This window comes from Muntiacus reevesi, chromosome 2 (genome assembly GCF_963930625.1).
Source record: "Muntiacus reevesi chromosome 2, mMunRee1.1, whole genome shotgun sequence".
NCBI lineage: Eukaryota > Metazoa > Chordata > Mammalia > Artiodactyla > Cervidae > Muntiacus > Muntiacus reevesi.
Window position 1 is genome coordinate 222,182,706 of NC_089250.1, and position 23,398 is coordinate 222,206,103.

The 23,398-nt window shown below is 41.8% G+C and overlaps 1 protein-coding gene across 1 annotated transcript in view; it reads left to right on the forward strand.

The window, feature by feature from the left end:
- HSD17B2 (hydroxysteroid 17-beta dehydrogenase 2) overlaps nucleotides 1–7,104 on the forward strand; it is an 84,238-nt gene extending 77,134 nt beyond the window's left edge. Inside the window, exons 4-5 of the mRNA XM_065920436.1 lie at nucleotides 677–814; nucleotides 6,743–7,104. Of these exons, the coding sequence (XP_065776508.1) occupies nucleotides 677–814; nucleotides 6,743–7,104 (500 nt within the window). The remainder of the gene's footprint in view (nucleotides 1–676; nucleotides 815–6,742) is intronic.
- The last annotated feature ends 16,294 nt before the right edge of the window (nucleotides 7,105–23,398 follow it).

Here is a 23,398-nt window from a genome sequence, read left to right on the forward strand (position 1 = left end):
TCTAGATATCTCTTCAATGCCTGTGTTCTCTGCCCCCCAGTTTTACTGGACTGCAATTTTCTGCCCAGGAGCAAGCATCTTTTCATTTCGTGGCTGCAGTCACTGTCCACAGTAATTGGGTTCCCTTTTCACCAAACTCTCTCCAGCATTTATTACTTAAAGTCTTCTTGATGATGGCCATTCTGACGGGTCATATCCTCTTACAGAGATGTCCCACAGTTGCCTGTGGTGTTTATTACTCCTTGTGGCAATGTGTTAAGCCCAAATACAAGTACAGTAATGGAGTGAACAGTGCCCATTCTACCCCTCCTTCCCTCAATGTATGTCCACCCAGGACCTCAGAATGTAGGTTGGCCAAACCAGAAGGTCAGAGGTTGGGCAGCTGCTTTTTATTATATTAGCTTCATTGCTGGGAGAGACTGAGCCTTACACTTGGCTTGTCATTGGACCAGCTGTGATGGAACCGCAGTGGGAAGCAGAAGGAAAGGAAGCCAGACAACAGCGTGACCAGGAATACACACTTGGGTACCGGGGGCCCTTGTCTTCCTTTGTCTGCGTTAGTCATCGCTGATACCAGCTCCTGGCATGAAGTAGGTACCATCTAAAAACTTAGTGGATGAACAAATAAAAACCTCAGACCTGATTTTTTTTTTTTTTTCTTCTCGTTGTTCCCTAGGAGGGGTTCCAATGCAGAAGATGGCAGCCTATGGCTCATCCAAGGCAGCTCTGATCATGTTTTCATCAATCCTGCGACAAGAGCTGTCCAAATGGGGAGTTAAAGTCTCTGTCATCCAGCCCGGAGGCTTCAAGACAAGTAGGTGTCTGAGCCCAAGAGCCCTGCAGTGTTCATTCTGGAAGAGATTCTGACAGAGGTTCTGTTCTGACAAAGGTCCAATCAACCCCGCCAGTGGTGGGCCAAAATGGGGTTGGGATGGGTGGGCCTCTTTAAGCGTGTATCAGTCGCTTCAGTCGTGTCCGACTCTTTGGGACCCTGTGGACTGTAGTCCCCTAGGTCCCTCTGTCCATGGGATTCAGCAGGCAAGAATACTGGAGTGGGTTGCCATGCCCTCCTCCAGGAAATCTTCCTGACCCAGGGATCAACACCCTCCCCCCACTTTTCAAGCACTGACAGTCAAGTGCCTGGCTTTGCAATGTAGAGTTGCTCCCCTGCTTCCTCACACCAACGAATTATATTGATGTCATGTATTTTTTCAAACACCACCTCGTCCCTTCTGGAGGATATGGATATGATCTGCCTCCTTCTACCCTGGGAGGAGATGGCTGTCCTTTCTTCTCCTCTTGCTGAATTTCTGGACTCTAGGGAGAGGCAGATGACCCCCCATGGCTCAGTCCTTAGTTCTGGGCCATCAAACATTTAATTGGTGATTTAAGCGAAGATGTAAAAAAGCATGTCTAATAAAAAACCACACACTGGGAGAAGGATGCCTAACACACTAAGGAACAAACCCTAGAGGTTTGAATGTTAACTCAAACATACCAGATGTAAATCAAAGAGAAAAGCAGAACTTTGTCTTGAAGTATTTGGCAGCCAGGAGTCTCCCAGAGCTGTCCAGGAGGAGCCAGGAGAGGGTGAAAGGGTTCATCTGGGAAGGAAACCTGGGGAAAGACACCTGACCCATCCAGGTTGAGAGGTGGGACCAGAACAGTAGGAGGGGGTAGGTGAAGTCTGGGGAGGAGTTTTCAGCTTGGGGACTCTCTGGGTGGGGAGAAGAGTTGAGGGGAGTTGATGGAGAAGGAGGGTGGGTTGGAGACGATGCCAAATGTGCCAGCCTGAGAGACAGAGCAAGGAAGCTGGCTGACAGCTAGTGGAAAAGGGGAGAATGGTGGACTGGCAGGAGGATTGAGGGCTTGCTGACACAGCCAACGTAAACTTCTAACACAGAGATGTGGGATGCACTATGGACCAGACAGCAGCCCTGCAATTAAGTGACTGTTTCAAGGACCCAGTGAATTGTCATCGCTAGCATTTGGGGGGAGCTGCTCTTATCAGGCACTAGCCATTTTCCATACATTCCTTCCTGATGCTGTTGATCTTATTTTTTAAATTGAGAAATATATCACATATACACAGTTTAGTAAATTGTTATAGAAACTCGCGCACTTAACGTCCAGATCAAAAAACAAAGCATTCCCAGCTCCCAGAAGCCCCCATATGGTCTTCTCTACTTTTGGCTCTCTCCTCCCTGCAACACTTAACCTCCTGCACTTTTTCTAACAATTGTTTATTTGCTATTCTTGACAGTGTTTCATGCATGCATGCATCCTCAAACAATAGTTTGGCTTTATTGGTTTTTGAGCTTTGAACAGAATCAACATGTATGTAATCTTTTGTGTCTGTCTTTTTTCACAAAATATTATGTTTTCACAATTCATTTGTGCTGTGCATAGCTGTAGTTCATTCATTTTCATTGCTGTGATATAGTCTGTGAATATGCCACAGATTTTTCTACTTATCAATGGGATATTTGAGTTGCTTTGGACTTCCCTGGTAGCTCAGACGGTAAAGAATCTGGCTGTAATGCAGGAGATCTGGATTCGATCCCTGAGTCAAAAAGATCCTCTGGAGAAGGGAATGTCTACCCACTCCAGTATTCTGGACTGGAGAATTCCATGGACAGAGTAGCCTGGCTACGGTTCATGGGGTTACAAAGAGTCAGAGACGACTGAGCGACTTTTTCTCCTTTCTTTCTTTCTTCTTTGGACAATTGTAAACAATTCTGTGGAACTCCTGGCACACGTACTGTGGGGTGTGTGTGTGTGTGTGTGTGTGTGTGTGTGTGTGTGTGTGTGTGGCTTTTCCTATAACACATACCCAGGAATGAGATGACTGGATCATAGATTTTCATTATCTTCAACTTTACTGGATAATTCTAAATTGTTCCCTTAATTATCATTCCAATTTTACTCCCATCCTTTCTGTATATGTCTTAATTTACATCACAGCCCTGAGGGGTACGTCTAATTGATATCACTCACCAGGTGAGGACACTGCAGTAGGTGGGTAACAGATATTCCAGCATGGACATCTATGACGCCACAATGGTGGGGAATTAGAAATCAGATCCCTTGGTGTAGTGCCTGGTTCTTTTATATCATAAACTGAGCTGCTCTCAATTTACAGCTGACATTTGGGGACTACCCTGGAGGCCCAGTGGGCTTTCCTGATAGCTCAGAATCCACCTGCAATGCAGGAGACCCTGGTTTGATTCCTGGGTGGGGAAGATCCGCTGGAGAAGGGATGGGCCACCCACTCCAGTATTCTTGGGCTTCCCTTGTGGCTCAGTTGGTGAAGAATCTGTCTGCATTGTGGGAGATCCGGGTTCAATCCCTGGGTTGGGAAAATCCTCTGGAGAGGGAAAGGTTACCCACTCCAGTATTCTGGCCTGGAGAATTCCCTGGACTGTATAGTCCATGGGGTCTCAAAGCGTCGGAGACGACTGAGCGACTTTCACTTCACTGGCAGTTCAGTGGTTAGGACTCCGTGCTTCCACTGAGGGGGTTGGGGTTCAACCCCTGATCACGGGGAAGATCCCACCATATGCCACACAGTGGGGCCAAAAAGAATAAGTAAAATGAAAAATAAAGCTGATATTTGCTGGGCTCTCTAAAGGCAAGAGGCCAAATGATAAAGGGCTGAGGACTTATGTTTGGAGAATGACATTTGAATTGGGAGATGAGGAAAGGAATCTTTAGGGACACAGAATTTCTGAAGACATTCAAGGAGGCGTCAGATTTTTGGGGTCCCTTGCAATAAAAATAGCTAAAACATTTTGCACTCCAAGCACATTTTAAGATTTTATGTTAAAAAAAACAAAAAAAGATTTTATGTGATCCCCTGGAGAAGGAAATGACAACCCACTCCAGTATTCTTGCCTGGCAAAACCCACGGATGGAGGGCTACAGTCCATGGGGGTCACAAGGATTCGACACGACTGAGCAACTGAGCACACATGAGGTAGGCATCATAATAATCCCATTTTTTAGGTAGAAAACTGTGGCTCAGAGGAGTTAAGGAATTTCTCAAGCCCCAGAGCTGAAATGAGGTAGTGTTTGGATTTGGAATCAGGTCATCTTAATAGTTTTTTTGTGTATGGCCTCAAAGTGGCAGGGGATGGGCAACTGTATGTCGGAAGAGGCAGATGAAGTTTGATCAAAGGCTGGTGGCTTTATTGATATAAACATAGCTTTGGGGATTGTGAACAGGGCAGGTGCAAGAGTGGTTAGAAAGTCCATGAGATGTTCAGGGAGGGAGGAAGTGGAGAGGAAAAGAAACCCACCTAGTCTGTGAGAGCAGAGACTAGGGAAGAAGCAACTGGAGGAACCATAGTTCATGCAAACATGCTTTCGAAGTTAAAGAAGCCCCCGAGTGGTGAGTAGTAATTGTCAGGGTAATCATTTCTTTAAGTAGGGTGTCAGGGTGTCATGCCTTCATGAAAAGAAATGAGCAATTGAAACCCTGTTTGCATTTCCTTGAGTATAACTGGATTAGCCAGGCTCCCTCACTGTTCTGATATCCAGGAGTCACCCAGGCTGGCAAACAAGACTCACCCCCACGGCAACCCGTGTGCAATCACACACTTTGCAGGACAGAGTGTGGGTCGCTACAACCTTTCTGGAAAGTAATCTGGCAGTAGCTATTAAAATTCAAAATATACCTGCTTTTTGACCAGATCATCACCCTTTGGGGACAAGTAGCCCAAAGAAGTAAAGGGTGAAAAACAAAAGAATATATTGTGCAAGGTTGTTGATGGCAGTGCTGCCTGAAATGGGGAAACCTAGGAATGACTGGGTCGTCCTTTGATTGAGAAGCAGTGACTAAAAACTGCTCGGTGGAAAATTCTGCAGCTCTGGTTTAAACCTTGAGCTATTGACCAGGAGGCAGGTCTGTGATTTATTACTAAGCAAGCAAACCAAAACCAAAACCTGCAAACAAACAAAAAATACATAGTGTATGTGTTTTCCAATGAAAGCACATATAGTATGATCCTTTCTGTGTTTTGTTTGTGAAAACACAAATGAAATGAAGTTAAGCTGAAGTCAAACATACACCTATATGTTTATGAAGTAGAAGGGACTGTAAAAGGACACACAAAACTGTGAGTGACCTCAGAGGAGATTAATTTTTAAAAATATGCATCTCCTTATTATTCATTATTTGTATAATAAGCAGACATTGCTACTATATTTTAAAGTAAATATATAGATATATTTGGGCTTCCCTGGTAGCTCAGCTGGTAAAGAACCTGTCTGCAATGCAGGAGGCCTTGGTTTGATTCCTGGGTCAGGAAGATCCCCTAGAGAAGGGGTAGGTTACCCACTCCAGTATTCTTGGGCTTCCCTGGTGGTTCAGATGGTAAAGAGTTGGCCTGTAATGAGGGAGACCTGGGTTCGATCTTGGGTTGGGAAGATCCCTTGGAGGAGGGCATGGCAACCCACTCCAGTATTCTTGCCTGGAGAATTCCATGGACAGGGGAGCCTGGTGGGATAGACCATGAGGTCACAAAGAGTTGGACATGACTGAGCGACTAAGCACAGCACAGCACATAGATATTATTAAATTTTCTATAATAAGCAAGAATTTACTTCTATATTAAATTGTGGTTATGTATTTAATCACATATCATTATGTGTTAAATTTTAATGTGTTATTTAAAATGAAAATTATATTTATTAAATAGATAAAATCATATTAAAAAAATCATGTTCAAAATTACTTATTTTTTAACTTTTTTTTCTTTTTTGGCTGAAAGGCTTTTGGGACCTTCCCTGACCAAGGATTTAGCCTGGACAATGGCAGTGGAAACCTGGAATTCCAACCACTAGGCTACCAGGGAATTCCCAATGTTATATATTTAACTTTATACACAGGCATTACTGCTATATTTTTAAAAGTGAATAGAGGGGCCTAACGGGCCACAGCCCATAGGGTTGAAAAGAGTCAGACAGAGGTGACTTGGTACGTTGGCATAGATAATACATACATTTTATTTTATATTGTATATAACAGTCATGAAAAGATATGTACTAGAATGTTTGTGGCAGCACTCTTTGTAAGAGCCTCAAATTGAAAACAACCCCAACGGCCATCATAGTATAACAGATCAATAATTTATGGTATGTTTACAGAATGGAAAGCTACTGACTACACAATACATGTACCCATGTGTGTGTGCATTTAAAGTCAGGTAAAACTCTATTCTGTTCATTGGAACAGTTGCTTCTGGGAAAGCAGCCTTGGCTGGTTTTTCCTCTTCTTGGTCTGGCTGCTGGTTACATGAGCTGTTTAGTTTGTGGAAACCTAGTCCTCTGTGCCCTGTTCTGTATGCCTGTTTAAAAGAATAGAATTGCCATTATAAAGCACATACTTTAGGATTTCCCTGGAGGTCAAGTGGTTAAGGCTTCACCTTCCAGTGCAGGGGGTGTGGGTTCAATCCCTGGTGGGAGAGCTAAGATTCCACATGCCTCTCTGACCAAAAAAAAAAAAACCAGAAAATCAACAACAGAAACAATACTGTAGCAAATTCAGTAGAGACTTTAAAAATGACCCACATCCAAAAATCTTAAAAAAATAAAAAAGCAAAACACTTACTTTAAAAGGCATTTGAGAATGTCCTTCCTGACAGAAGCCAATTCACAAGAGCCTTCTTCCCAATCAGGGGTAGGACATGCCTGTTCTGGCCTTCCCAGCATCTGAGCCTCTCTTTTTTTCCTCGCATCTCAGACATCTCAGGCACGAGTCAAATGTGGGAGAAGCTGGAGAGAACTGTCCTGGACAACCTCTCCCCTGAAGTGCAAGAGGACTACGGCCAGGACTATATCCTTAGCGAACGTAGTTTTCTCCAGTTAATGAAAACCTCCTCTGATCCGGACATCTCCCCAGTGCTCCTGGACGTTCGGCATGCCATCTCTGCTCAGAGCCCCTTTGCATTTTATGCGCCGGGGAAATTGTCTTATTCATGGCTCTGTTTTGCTTCCTTCAGCCCTACTGGCGTATTTGATTATCTTAGCAGAAAAATGCATACCTACAGTAAGAAGATGCCCAGAGTGTTAAGCACATCTAACTGGGAGGATGAGGCTATGTAGGCAAATCAGTGGGAAATGTTAAGCATCTTGGAATAAAAAGGAATCCCAAGCTTCTCATTAAAGTTGTGACTTCCTTCCTTGCAGCCCCTGTGAATTCTGTTGGTTGAATAGGGAGACAGGAGGGAAGGGGGCAGGGCACAACTTTTAAAAGAATTGAGCATATGCTCCATTGAGCATATGACCAAAAAAAGCTGGTTAGAACCAACTAGACCCAAGTTGCTGGGCGCTCATTGTAATTTATTAGCTAAATGACACACTCACAGGTGTCAGGACAGTTCTGAAGCTGACCATAAAAGGCCAGAAGGCGGGCAGTGCTCCAATTCCTGAAAATCCTTACCCCTTCCCTGAAACAGTTGGAGTGACCCTGCCATTCACCTGTTAGCTTATGAAATCACCCAGCCCGTAAAAACTGACTGTCCCATATTTCAGGGCTGATCTCCAAGCCTTTTGAGATGGCCCACACTCGGTCTGTGGAGTGTATATCTTTCTCAATAAATCTGCTTTTTACCTATCACTCTTCTGTGATGAGACATAAAAAACCTGAGCTTCATTAAGTCCTGAGACCAGGTAGGCGATTTCAATTAAAATACAATGGGTTTGAGGGGCTTCCCTGGTGGTTCAGTGGTTGGGAATCCACTTGCCATTGCAGAGGACATAGGTTTTGATCCCTGGTCTGGAAAGATCCCATGTGCTGAAATGCCACAGGGTAACTAAACCCATGCGCCGCAACTACTGAAGCCTGTGCTCACTGGAGCCTGTGCTCTGCAACAAGAGAAGCCACCGCAATGAGAAGCCCATGTGCAGCAATGAAGACCCAAGGCAGCCAAAAATAATAAAATAAATAAAAACTTGGAAATAAAAAAAGGACAGTGGGTTTGAGTCCCAATCTGAGTTGCATAGTTTCAATAGAACTTACTGAAGGGGAGACATGATCACCATGGAGAGCATTAATTGGGTGTTTACTTTGCCCTGAATAGATATCAGACATTCTCTCATCTAGTTCTCATTAGAGAACGGAGGTAGGTATCTTCACCCCTGTTTAATAGACAAGGGAATTAAGTATCAGAGAGGTTAAATTCCTCGATCATTGTCACACAGCTAGCAAAAGGCAGAGCTAGAATTGAAATCCAGGTTGGATTCCACTGCCTGACAGGAGAGGGGAAGAGAAAGAGAGATGAAGGAAGAAAAGAGAGCAGGATGGGAGAAGAAAAGGAAGAAATGGCAAGGACCACAGTGACATTGAGTCTTTCTCACTGTGCACTGATGTCTCACTGCAACTACTCCATTAAGGGCATTGGATTCATTGTCTGTAACCAGTGGTTCATGCCCCTCTTCTCCCTTCATCTACCCAAGGAGCCCTGGGGATAACAGGATGAGGCCTCCCATCTCAAGCACGGGCCCTGAGGTCTTTTGGTTGGATTGGTGTCCATGGTAACCATCCCTGTGGCCTCCATATGAACATGCAGAATGGAAAAGCCAGCATCGTTACTTGCAGAAGTTCAGCTGAAGGGAGCAACGTGAGATACTAAGGAAGGTGTAGCCAAGTTCACTTGGTAGAGGTAAAAGGGGAGGAGCTGGAGAACAGAGGGGGCATGAAAGTAACTCGAAAGAAAACCAGCTTGACACGAGGGAAGCAGAGATCCAGACATCTTGCTCATCGCAAACCTCTCTTTGTCTCATTTCCTTTCTAGAATGTGCAGGTTCTTTTTCTATTTTTCAACCCCATGGAGAATTTATGGCCATCTTTTGGGGTCACAAAAGAGATGGACATGACTTAGCAACAAAAAACAACAACAAAGGGAAAGAAACCACAGTGCAGTCTATTTGATTGGAGAAAGACTGACCACCTCTCACCACCACTCTGGCCATGACCCCTTGGGTTTGGGCAGAAGTGGGAGGTCTGGAAATGTCACTGAGGCTCATGGAGAGAGGAAGAGAACTCCAGGATGAAGACCCAGGGCGTCTGTAGGGTGGTTTGGGGGAATATTGTAGCAGGGGCCACTTGAGCTAGGGGCTGATGTGAGGATGAGAAATCCAACCAGAAAGCCGGTGAAGATGAGACACCACTGCTTCCCTGGTGCTTTGAAAACACACCAGCTCCTATGGACCCAGATTCTGAGGATTAGGGCAAGCAAAAGAGAAAGAGATGGTAGGGGAAGGGATCTGGAATTCTACTTCACAGTCACCTGGAGACCCTGTTTTAAATCAGAAGAGGCTAAGTTACCTTTAAGTATTAATAAGCATTAAAATAAATTTTGGGGACTTCCATGGAGATCTAATGGTGAGGACTTTGCCTTCCGATGCAGGGGTGTGGGTTCAGTCCCTGGTTGACCATGTGCCTCATGGTCAAGAAACCAGAACATAAACAACAAAAACAATACTGTAACAAATTCAATGAAGATGTTAAAAATGGTCCAGATTTTAAAAACTCTAAAACCATATAAGTTAGGTATATGTCAATTTTAGCACAATACCTGCAGGTTCTCAGAAAATAAGAGAGACAAGTACTACATACAAAACTCCATGTCTGGACCATGTCTGCACAGTAATTGATGTCCCTGGTTTACTACAATAAAACAGTAAGAGCTAATGGCAGAGGGAAGCCCAAATATTGGGGAATTTGTCATATTCTTAGGGGAAGAAGGCATAATGAACAGATGTTTCAGCAACAGGACTCTTGGCAAAAACTATTTTATCTTCCCCAGTCCTGCTTTCTGTTCAAGGGCAGGATGCAAGGTACATTTAATACCCGGGCACACAGCATCACATGCAAATTACATACAAAACCTTACCCACGCCCCATTTATCTCTTCATTTTCTGTATTTTCCCAATGCTGGCAGAGGGAAGTGGGCCATCCTAACAACCTAGGATAGGAGGAAGGAATCAGAAAAAAGCATGTGGCAAAAAAAAAAATATGATTTCTTTTATTACATAGGGAGCTGATAAAGATCTAAATATAAACTTTACTACATTACTGAATGGAACATTAAATTTCATGAGTTTCATTATACTGGTGATAAATCTGTGTTTTGGGATGCCATTCTGGATGATGTAATTCTGAGGAAGAGTAATTCCATTCAAATGGCTCTGATGAGGTGTTGGTACCTCCCGCCCAGTAAGTCTCCAGTCCAACTCACACATAAAGGTCCACTCAGGGACCCAGAACCCTTGAACACTTGGTCTAGAGAAGTTCCAAACAATGTTTCTCTGTTGGTTTATCTTATAAGCCAATATTTCTCCTGGGATCTCAAGTGTAGGGTGTCCATGGCAGGACGAGGTGGTTGTTTGAGAGACTCAGCTTAATATCCAGATTAGAATTCCACAGCAAGAAACAAGAAGCAAAAGGAAAGGAAGTTGGGAATGAATATAAAGTTTGAATATAAGTTTGTAGTCTGAAGTTGCTTATTCTTTTGCCTGCCTAGCATTCCTTTGGTGGAGGATTTTAGTGAGATGGTCATTCAACGGACTTCACACCCCCGTCATAGAGGTGGGCATGTGACCCAGGCTGGCCAATCAATTTATACTCTTGGATCCAGTGATTGGTTCAGAGGTGGACTCATGACCAAAGAAGAACTAGTCATGACTCCTGACTGTGGGAGGATTGCTAATGGGCACTGGGAGAAAAAGGCTATCCTTTCCCACTGTAATGTCCATGTTAAACTGCAGCTTTTAGACCCCACAGAGGAGAATCTGGTCGAGAATAAAGACAGGATAGAGGAAAATGTACCAGAATGATGAAGAAAAATCAAAGAGTGATGACATAGTTTGAGTCCCTTGATTTGGCTATACCTGCATATCTACCGTTTGGACTGATTTCCAAATTGTGTGAACTTATAAATTTTCTTTCATCTATTTTGAGTTGGGTTTCTATCTTTTGCAACAGGATTAGTTCCTGAAAAATACACACTGTAGGAGGAATTCAGTGAAGAAGGAAGAGTAAAATCATGCTTGATGGAGAAAAAAGACAAAGTCACAATATTGTAGGAGAGGAAGAAAGAGATGAAACTAAAGAGAAAAATAAAGGAGGTTAGGGTAGGTGATATGATGGTTTAGTGGCCCTCTTCCATCGAAAGGCAATTATTTCTGTTAAAATTTATTTTGGGGTTTTATCCCAAAGTCTGTGGGGGCTTCCTGGTAGCTCAGCAATAAAGAATCCACCTGCACTGCAGGAGATGCAGGAGACTTGGGTTCAATCCCTGGGTCAGAAAGACCCCCTGGAGGAGGAAATGGCAAACCACTCCTGTATTATTGCCTGGAAAACTCCATGGACAGAGGAACCTTGTGGGCTACAGTCCACGGAGTCACAAAGAGCTGAGTCAGACACAGCTGAGCAACAGAGCACACACACATGCCCCAAAATCTGTGAGCATGCTCCCTCAGGGAAAAGGTGATGCAAAACTCTTTCTGGGCCCCATGGTGGGAATCAAAGATTTCATCTGATCACTGGCAATTCTAGACTATTGAAATCACACTTGGCTAGAAGAACAGTGGTAGGTACACTGTGTCTAGTGTGGTTGGACACCCTGTCCTGGATCACCGCAAAACCTGTTTACCATATTGCAAAATATGGAGATGAGTAAAGTGAAAATCCCAGTTTACCATGGGAAGCAGGAAGATCAACAAAGAAACTCAAAACTTTTGTCCTCAATTATTTGTTTTTCTCAGGTTCTTCCATCCACATGAGAGTGTTCTGGCCTCTGGTAATTGCCCTAGGAATTCTACCACAGAGATAATTTTGTTTGGTTCTGTTTTCTGTTCTTCTTCCTGTTTTGATTAATAGGTAATAATTCACTGCTGTATAGCACGTAACCTCTTTCTTTGACTTGTCCTGTACTCTCTCTCCTTACTGTCCGAGATGTAAGTAATTCCATACAGAGAAGGTCCTAACTGAAAACGCTATTCTTTAGAATGGGTATTACTTTTTGGTAAGATTTAAGTGTTTGTGCAAGACATTTTCATTGATGAACACAAAATTTACCCTTTCATCTTGAATATTTATAGTATTCAAGTATATCACCTCATGGCAAATAGATGGGGAAACAGTGGAAACAGTGGTTGACTTTATTTTTCTGGGCTTCAAAATCACTGCAGATGGTGATTGCAGCCATGAAATTAAAAGACGCTTACTCCTTGGAAGGAAAGTTATGATCAACCTAGACAGCATATTTCCAAAGAAGTGATGGGACCAGATGCCATGATCTTAGTTTTCTGAATGTTGAGCTTTAAGCCAACTTTTTCACTCTCCTCTTTCACTTTCATCAAGAGGCTCTTTAGTTCTTCTTCACTTTCTGCCATCAGGGTGGTGTCATCTGCATATCTGAGGCTATTGATATTTCTCCAATCTTGATTCCAGCTTGTGCTTCCTCCAGCCCAGCATTTCTCATGATGTACTCTGCATATAAGTTAAATAAGCAGGGTGACAATATACAGCCTTGGCATACTCCTTTTCCTATTTGGAACCAGTGTGTTTTTCCCTGTCCAGTTCTAACTGTTGCTTCCTGACCTGCATATAGGTTTCTCAAGAGTTGGGTCAGGTGGTCTGGTATTCCCATCTCTTTCAGAATTTTCCACAGTTTATTGTGATTCACACAGTCAAAGGCTTTCGCATAGTCAATAAAGCAGTAATCGATGTTTTTCTGGAACACTTGCTTTTTCGATGATCCAGCGGATGTTGCAATTTGATCTCTGGTTCCTCTGCCTTTTCTAAAACCAGTTTGAGCATATGGAAGTTCACTGTTCATGTATTGCTGAAGCCAGGCTTGGAGAATTTTGAGCATTATTTTACTAGTGTGTGAGATGAGTGCAATTGTGCGGTAGTTTGAGCATTCTTTGGCATTGCCTTTCTTTGGGATTGGAATGAAAACTCACCTTTTCCAGTCCTGTGGCCACTGCTGGGTTTTCCAAATTTGCTGGCATATTGAGTGCAGCACTTTCACAGCATCATCTTTCAGGACTTGAAATAGCTCAACTGGAATTCCATCACCTCTATTAGCTTTGTTCATAGTGATGCTTTCTAAGGCCCACCTGACTTCACATTCCAGGATGTCACTTCATGGGAAATAGATGGGGAAACAGTGGGAGCAGTGTCAGACTTCATTTTTTTGGGCTCCAAAATCACTGCAGGTGGTGATTGCAGCCATGAAATTAAAAGACGCTTACTCCTTGGAAAGAAACTTATGACCAACCTAGATAGCGTATTAAAATGCAGAGACATTACTTTGCCAACAAAGGTCCGTCTGTCTAGTCAAGGCTCTGGTTTTTCCAGCGGTCATGTATGGATGTGAGAGTTGGACTGTGAAGAACACTGAGCACTGAAAAATTGATGCTTTTGAACTGTTGTATTGGAGAAGACTCTTGAGAGTCCCTTGGACTGCAAGGAGATCCAACCAGTCCATCCTAAAGGAGATCAGTCCTGGATGTTCATTGGAAGGGCTGACGCTGAAGCTGAAACTCCAATACTTTGACCACCTCATGCAAAGAGTTGACTCACTGGAAAAGACCCTGATGCTGGGAGGGATTGGGGGCAGGAGGAGAAGGGGACGGCAGAGGATGAGATGGCTGGATGGCATCACCGACTCGATGGACATGAGTTTGAGTAAACTCTGGGTGTTGGTGATGGACAGGAAGGCCTGGCGTGCTGCGGTTCATGGAGTCACAAAGAGTCAGACATGACTGAGCGACTGAACTGACTGACTGACGGAGATTGAACCCCATGCTGCTATAGCTGTTGACCTTCAACACCCGCTAAGGGAGTTCTGGCTGCTGGAGTGAGGCATTCTGTGCTCCAGGGAATCCTGTGGGACAGGTCTTCAGATAGTTGGATGTTTTTAGGAACAGATATTATGATCTCAGTCCTTGCATCTCCTCATATCTAGAGAAGCACTAAATCCCTTCATGGTGACGTCAGATTCTCATGACTAACAAAAAACCTTTTGTAAAATGAGTGCCTCATGGTACTGAACTCCCCCTTCACCAAAACCTTATCTATTGACCTTCCCCCACTGCTGTTTTGGAGCAGTCTCTCAGGGCTATCTGAGATATTGCCTCCCAGGCTGCAGTCGTCATTTTGTCCCAAATGAAACTTAACTCTCAAGTTGTACATCTTTTTTAGTAAATCTTTTTTAGGGGAGTGAAGGCTGGATTTCAGGCCCCTCTTACTGCCTTAGCAGGGTATGTTGTGAAGTGTACAACCTGTGCAACTGTGCATGTAAGCCTTGCTGAGCTTTATGATATCCAAGGACAGTTTCTATCAACCTTCCTTAAAAGGCACCCTGTGAGGACAGAATCCGCATCACATCCAAGGGGATGAGCAAGTAACATTTAGAGAAGAAAAGGTAGGAATCCAGCTTCAGTTCCACTTTCCTGGTGAAGCCTTCTGTTCCAGGGGCATCAGAAATGATTTTGGATTCTCAACAGCAAATCATTAGGTACTGAAAAACCAGAGAGACTGACAGGATGACCAGAAGGCAGGGCACGTATGAGGTTTCAAAATCTAAATTAACAGTTAGGAGTGGTTATCACCACTTATCTTGTGATCCCCAGCATCTTGGAAGAGGAGGCCTGGAAAGCATTTCCAGTAGAGGAAGATGAAGACATTGGGATGGGAAGACAAGATGATGAATAGAGCAGAGGCTGCAGCTGGTGGGAGGGAATGGGACAAACATACAGAGGAAGGGGCTGGACAAAAAAAGAAGAGAGAGGAAGCAGGGGGGATGGAGGTAGATTGTAGAGCAAAAGGGTGAGGGATTTTGGCTGGATAATGATAGGGCCCACATGGGATCTCATTGAAAAGATGGCTCGTTATATCGACCTCGCAAACAAAGAATAAATCACAGTGATCTGTGAGGCTGACCAAACTGCCCAAATGGCATCCTGTTATCTCACTGGCGCCTGTCTTCTCAAAGCTGTGAGACCACTAGATTCCAGACCTCCGGCTACGTGACCATCCCTTCAGAGAATTTCTCATTGGTGGGGTATAAGAAGGACTCCGACAGAAAGGTAGAACATTGGTTCTCCTTAAGAGCCAGTCACCCTCTCTTTTCCCTCTGATAAATTTCCTTTTCTTGCCTGACTGCCCGGCTCACTCTCTTTTTCTCTGCACTCGCCTGACAGATACCGTTTTATCTTCTTCAGGCTGAAGTCAGTACAATCCAAGATGCTGAAGGTGCTAAACGTCTAGAGTGGTTATGGAGGACCTCTCTGAGGAGGTGATATTTAGGCTGAGAGCAAAGGTTGAGAGGAATTCTTAATCATTTCTGGTAGAACTTTAAAAACTCGAGTATTGGACTTTCCTGGTGGTACAGTAGATAAGAATCTGCCTGCCAGTGCAGGGGACACGGATGGGTTCGATCCCTGGTCTAGGAAGTGTCCACATGTTGCAGAGCACCTAATCCTGTGAGTCACGACTAAACCCACATGCCAGAGTCTGAGAGCCACAGCTCCTGAGCCTACGTGCTGCAGCCACTGACGGCCAGGCGCCTACAGCCCGAGCTCCGCAGCAAGAGGCTACGGCAACAAGAAGCCTGTGCAAAGCACCTAGAGAGCAGCTCCCCGCTTGTCACGGCCAGAGAAAGCCTGCTCACAGCAACGGAGACACAGAGCAACCCAACATAAATCAGTTACAAAAAACTACTATTTCATGTACAAGAAACACATACACACGCGGGCGCGCGCATTAAGCATATGGCCCAATGAGTTTGGAGAGATGAATAGAACTGTGTATCCCATGCTGGTGGGAGTAGAGATCAGGTTCACTTTCCTTCATATAGTCATCCAGTTGTTCCAGAACCATTTGTTGAGCAGACTTTATCTTCCCCACTGAATGGCTGTCACGCTTTGTAAAACATTTACCGATCGTATAGCTTTCTGGATTCTTCTATTTCTGTATTCTACTCTATTTCATTGACCTATTTGTCTATCATATGCCAATACCATATGGTTTTTATTTCTTTGAGCTCTCTTTTTCTTTTATTTTTGGCTTCCTTTTAAAACCTTTACCATATTCTATTTCAGTTCCCTTGGTGGTTACTCAAAAATTTCACATGTACACTTAAGGTTATGTTTTAAAAACTATTATCTACATGGGGCTTCCTAGGTGATGCTAGTGGTAAAGAACCCGACTGCCATTGCAGGAGACGTAAGAGATGTGGGTTCTATCCTTGGGTTGGGAAGATCCCCTGGAGGAGGGCATGGCAACCCACTCCAGTGTCCTTGCCTGGAAAATCCCATGGTCAGAGGAGCCTGGTGGGATACAGTCCATAGGGTTGCAAAGAGTTGGTCATGACTGAAGCGAATTGGGCTTCCCTTGTCGCTCAGCTGGTAAAGAATCCACCTACAATGTGGGAGACCTGGGTTCGATCCCTGGGTTGAGAAGATCCCCTGGAGAAGGGAAAGGCTACCTACTCCAGTATTCTGGCCTGGAGAGCACGCAATATCTACAAAGTTTGTATCTCTATTTTCCTTTTGAATAAGATGAGGACAATTGAAATTTCCTCAAAATGCTCCCTTCCCATCTTTGTTAATTTTTTTTCTGGTATTATTTCTTAAACCAGACAAATAGGCTACTTACAATCAATGCACATTTAAAATTTCTAAATAATTACACAACTTACAATCAATTAATATTTAGATTCTCCAGTCAATTTTTGCTGATTTCTGTCCTTACTAATTCTTCTTACATGACACAACCTTTTTTTTTCTAGTTTCATTCTTTAATAATTTTTTCAAGGAGGGTCTGTGAAAAATAATAGCTCTTGATTTCTGGGTTTGTGAAAGTGAATTTCAGTCCAGATTTCTATGCTCAAATGAGCTATTGTCATGAGTGATTCCATTCTATTTCTTTTCTTTTCTATTTATTTATTTATTTTAGCCACACGGCATGTGGATTTTTAGTTCCCTGACAGGGAATTAAACCCATGCTCCCTGAATTGGAAATGCAGAGTCTTAACCACTGGAACATCATGGAAGCCCCATGAGTAATTCCATTTCTAAGCATGAGTTCAAGGTCAAAATTCCAGAGTATTTATTTTATATAGAGCCTCGCATGAGTCACCTGGTGGTTTTATTTTTTTAAGATAATTTTTTAGAAGTTTTAAGTTCACAGCAAAGTTGAGTGGAGAATACAAAGATCTGTCATATACTCACTGTCCCCATACATGCATAAGCTCCCCCACTGTCCATGTCCCCTACTATAGTGCTACGTTTGTTATAATTGATGAACCTACATTGAACCATCATAATCACCCAAAGTACAAAATTCACCTAAGGCTTCACTCTTGATGTCCTATGCTCTGTGGGTTTGGATAAATGTATAATGACATGTAGCCATCATTGTCATATCATACAGATAATTTCTCAGCCCTAAAAATCCTCTGTACTCTGCCTATTCATCCATCCTTCCTCCCTACCTTTGGCAACCACTGATCTTTTTCCTGTCTCCATAGTTTTGCCTTTTCCAGAAAGTCATATAGTTGTAATCATACAGTATGTAGCCTTTTCAGATTGGTTTCTTTCACAAAGTAATATACATCTGTTTCCTCATGTCTTTTCATGGCTGGATAGCTCATTTTTTCTTAGCACTGAATAACATTCCATTGTCTGGTGTACCAGTTTATTTATCCCTGCACCTACTTGAAGGACATCTTGGTTACTTCCAAGTTTGGTGGGTGAATTATGAAAAAAGCTGCAGTAAACATCCGTGTGCAGGTTTTTGTGTGGACATATTTTTGACTCCCTTGGATAAATACCAAGGATCGTGATTGCTGGATCAGATGGTAAGAATGTGTTTTAGTTTTATAAGAAACAGCCAAACTGTCTTCCAAAGTGGCTGTCCCATTTTGCATTTTCAGGCCACGCGGTTTTGACTTCTCCTTGTTACTGGGGTTAAATTCCTCTGGGGGCACGGGAACAGTGTCTTTTGTTTTCAGGTTTGGCTCTGTGTTTTTAAACTTGGGGTGTAGTCTGCATCTGTTTAGTCCTCCATCTTGAGAAGACTTGTTTACATTCTGGAAAAGCATTACCCAGCAGAGCACAAAACAAGCGCACAAACCCTACTGGGGTGAGAAGTGTGGCAAGAAGGCTATCTGATTGATCGTATCATCATAAGAGAGTTAGGTAATAAGGTGAGATTGCAAAGGCAGTTCCACGTCACACAGGGCCAGAGTAAGGAGTTTTGAATTTATTCTCAGTGTGATAGAGAACCACAGAAACATTTTAAGCCGAGAAAGTGACATGATCAATCTCTAGATTTAAAAAGTAATTTGGCACTTATTGCTGGCTTTCTCATTCTCTTTACTTATCTAGCTTCTAAGCGCTCCTGATTTTACTTTCATATACATATGTCTGTTTCCACAGCCTCCAAAGCATTTACATTTTGAGAATGCCTCCCAAAATACAAATAAAACTTCCCAACATTAGTCTGCAAAAAAGAAGAAATCATGTTAAAGCACTGGATTAACCCTGGGTTATAAATTGCATGACTCAAACGAAGCAAAATGTAATTTGTCTTAGATTTAGCCAAATGTGGGCAAATTAAAATATATCAAGTAATTATTTAATAAATGAAGTGCAAGAGACAGAGTGAGATAGAGGAGGGAGAGTATGGATTAGAAGAGACTTGAAAGAAATGTCAATCAGTGGCTATGTAGGGAACCTATTTGGATCTTGATTTAAACAAACTATAAAAAAGCATTTGTTAGATAGTTGAAAAATTTAATACTAATTAGACATTTTATGATATTAAGAAATTGTTACTCTGTGTGTGATAGTTGTTTCTAAAATAGTTGTTTTAAAAGACCTTATCTTTTAGATGAACATGCTAAAATATTTTCATATTTTAGCCATTTCATAGGGGAAATGGTATGACATTTAGTATTTTGTTCAAAATTATATAGAGTGGGGTAGTAGATAAAAGTACAAACATAACAGAACGGCTGTAGGTAGAAAGCTGAATCCAGAAAATGGGTACATGGAAATTTATGATACTATTCTGTCTACTTTTATATAGATTTGAAATTCCACAATAAAAATCTTTGAAAAAAATTGAAATTTGCCATTTTTAAACATTCAATAAGAAATATGAATGTAATCAATACAAACTTTCCAGATAAAAAATCTGTGATCCTTCTCCTTTCCAATCATTCTTTTCTTGATTTTATGTATTATCTATCATCTATTTATTTATCTACCTACCTATCATTTATCTGTTTGCTTGCCAATCTATCCTTACTCTGTCAATAACAATTGTTCTAATATCTGACTCACAGTTGCTGTCTTGATTTGGATTGCCCCAGAAGGCGACCCTAATGAGGGTTCAGGTGCAAGCAGTTTATTTTGGAAGTGCAGGAAATATGCAAACAACATGGATAAATCTCAAACCATTAGGATGATCAAGAAAACCTAGGTACAAAAAAATAAATAAACTATAAGATTCCTTTTATATAAAATGTTAGAATAGGCAAAACTGACATAATATGGCAGAAACATATCAGTGGTTGCCTAAGACAGGATGTCAGGAACTGACCACAGGGAGGCAGGAGGGAATTTCTGGGGTGGATGGAAACAGTCTACATCTTCATTGTGGTGATGGTTTTGTCAAAAAAGTGAATACTTGTGTCAAAAGTCATCAAACCATAGACTTAAAATGGGTGAATCTTATCATGTGTTCATTATATTCCAATACTGACTTTAAAAAAAAATCCCTTTATCAGCAGACAGAGTGTCAGAATAAAAGGGATGTAGAAAATGACCCAACCTTTGAAAAGAATTACTTTTAAAACCTTCAGCTTGAAGCCAGTTTCTTCCTTAGCCCCTTTCTCAGGGAAGCTGAGTGAAAAAAGAGCTTTCAGGACTTGCTCCCCACCTTCATTTTCTTCTTAAGGAGGAAAGTATTCCTCATCAAAGAAATGAAGAGTGAGTTTATAGTCAATTTTTTATATGAGTTCATTTAATATGAGTTAGAATTGTTGGAACAAGGCAGTACTACTAATTCTAACACTTGAAAGTATTAAAACTCATAAACCTCCAACATGCATAATTCACATTCATGAGACAGCTTTTCTTAGCTTCATAATTATTACTTCCTCCCACCTTTGGAATCGTTGGCATCTATTTCATGTACTTCTTGTTTTTTTGTAATCTCTTCATCTGGGCGAAGTAAGCTCCAGGAGACCTCAGGCATTTCTTAGTTTTGCTCTTCTGCTCCCAGGTATAAACATTTGGAAACATACCATTTCTGATTTGAAAACTCCCGACTGCCAATCCAGGGCTGCTGGAGGGTGTGTTGAAACCCTCTGTCGCCACCCAGCTGTCTCTGCCTCAACATGAGGACAGCCGGTTTCAGCCTCATTTTCTTTTATACCAGTGAGCCTTCTGACCCAGTGGTTTCCCGTTTGATTCCTGCTGGAGGCTCTGGGGCTTCTGCCACTGTTGTTACAGAGGATACGAGTCACTCAGAATTGTACATTTGGTCCTACGGATTATAATGTCTAAAAATCCAGACGCCAACTTTTCTAGAATCAAGGGCATAGATGCCATAATCTGTTGAACAGTGTTATCACTGAAATCAGCTACAGTGTTACCACCATCCTGTGTAATAACCAGCATCCTGTGTAAAACCTGGCTAGCTAGCAACCTAACATTGTGGGATTATTTGCTTCCCTTGAAATTCCTCTCCAGAAATATCTGCACAGTAGTTTATCCCGCAGAGCTGATTTCTCCTGGGTAATTCAGAGAAACATATTTTTTCCTCCCTTCCAAACCTTCTAATGTACAGGCATAGGGGTACCCACAGGGATTAAAAAAAATGGATTCCCAACCCTCCTAACTGTTGGTGGGAATGTAAACTGGTATAATCACTAAGGAGAACAGTATGGAGGTTCCTTAAAAAACTAAAAATAGAGTTACCATAGGATCCCGCAATTCCACTCCTGAGCATATATCCAGAAAAGACAAAAACTCTAACTTGAAAAGATAAATGCACCCCAATGCATGTATGGTAGCACTGTTTACAATAGCAAAGACATAGGAGCATACTAAATGTCCATCAACAGATGAATAGATAAAAAATATGGTACATACTATACAGTGGAATACTACTCAGCCATAAAGAAGAATGAACTAATGTCATTTGCAACAACATGGATGAACCTAGAGATTATCATACTAAGTGAAGTCAGACAAAGACAAATATCATATGCTATCACCTACAGGTGGAATCTAAAAAAGGGATACAAATGACCCTAGTTATAAAATATAAATAGACCTACGGACAGAGAAAAATAATTTATGGTTAACAAAGGGGAAAGGGTAGAGAGAGGGAAAGATAAATTAGGGGTTTGGGATTAACAGATACACATTACTGTATATAAAATAGATAAAGAACAAGAATCTATTGTGTGGCACAGGGAACTGTATTCAATATCTTATGATAACCTATAATAGAAAATAATACAAAAAAGAACATATATATAAAATATATATAAGTGAATCACTTTGCTATACACTTGAAACAAACAAAACATGGTAAATCAATCACATTTCAATTAAAAAAAGATCCCTAAACTCACTAGTAGCCAGGACATGTGGATGAAAGAAACACCTTATAGACAAGATTGGCAAATGTGTCAAAGTTGATATCTCTGTTATGCGTGGCTGTATAAAAAACCACCCCCTTAAGCTTCTTAGAATCTCTCTTAGGTAACAAAGAAGATCTAGGAGACAAACCTTCAAATCTAACATCTCAAAATCAGAAAATGATCGTACAGCTGCATCCTTGAGTTTGATGATTTACCTCGATACTTATTCCAGGACCAAATTTTATTGAAAACTCTCCAGATTTAATCTTCGCATTTTCTTACTTTGAGGGCCTTTTGCTTGGCTAGAAAGACTACACTGGGCTCCCACATTTTCTCTAAATTCTGCTACAAAACTAACCAGTTCTTTCTGTAGCCCATCTATCTGGCTTCTTAAAACCACATTTACCTGTTTTATCATAGGCATCAAGAAGAAGCCATTTGTTACCTTTAACTTTTACCTGGGAATGTCCCCAACCAGATGTTACTAATTGTAGTGGGCCCTGTAGTTAATTTCTGGGAAGAACCTTGCATCTTCTGCTTGACAGAGTAGAATCCGGCACCTGGATTAAATCAGAAGGGAGAAGTACATCCTAAACTAAGATTTTCATAATTCTAACCTCCTGGAGAAAACTCAGAAATTCTCCATTACTCATGAGCTCTGAACAACTGAAGACTTTGAGTTTGTGAATATATGCCTGCAGATAGACTTATTTTGCAAAACAGTGAAGTATGCAGAATCTTTGAGGAGCCAATATTTATTAAACAAATTTCACAGGAGAGTCACTAAAAACATTATGTGCAGTTAGGTAAATAGAAAAACAGTTTTTAAAAGTCTATTATCTTTTAATTACCTACTTCTTTTTTTTTTTTTTTTAAACAAAGACCTGCTTGAGGAACTTGGCTTGGAACCAAAGAAGAGTAAGTCATAGGTGACTTCCCTGGTGGTCCAGTGCTTAAGACTCTGCCTTCCAATGCAGGGGGTGCAGGTTCTACCCCTGGTCAGGGCGCTAAGATCACATGCCTCCAGGCCAAAAAACCAGAACGTGAAACAGAAACAATGTTGTAACAAATTCAACAAAGACTTTAAAAGTGAGGCATAACCCCTGCTTTCAAATTAGGTAATATTTCACAGAATATGACTTTAACAAATATGTGATGACATACAGTTATATTCCAAGTGATCACTCATAATTGCTTTTCCAATTGTCTTTATTACCATAGAGAGTCACATGTGAAATTTTTCTTAATACAGGATTACTGATGTTGAGAATATTCTATTTAAAAAATAAAACATTTGTGTTGAAAACAGATTTTTAGTGTGAATTTAATGGAATATGAAGTCAAGTGGGCCTTAGGAAGCATCACTACGAACAAAGCTAGTGGAGGTGATGGAATTCCCATTGAGCTATTTCAAATCCTAAAAGATGATGCTGTGAAAGTGCTGCACTCAATATGCCAGCAAATTTGGAAAACTCAGCAATGGCCACAGGACTGGAAAATGTCAGTTTTCATTCCAATCCCAAAGAAAGGCAATCCCAAAGAATGTTCAAACTACTGCACAATTGCACTCATCTCACACGCTAGTAAAGTAATGCTCAAAATTCTCCAAGCCAGGCTTCAACATTATGTGAACTGTGAACTTCCATATGTTCAAGCTGGTTTTAGAAAAGGCACAGGAACCAGAGATCAAATTGCCAACATCTGCTAGATCATCGAAAAA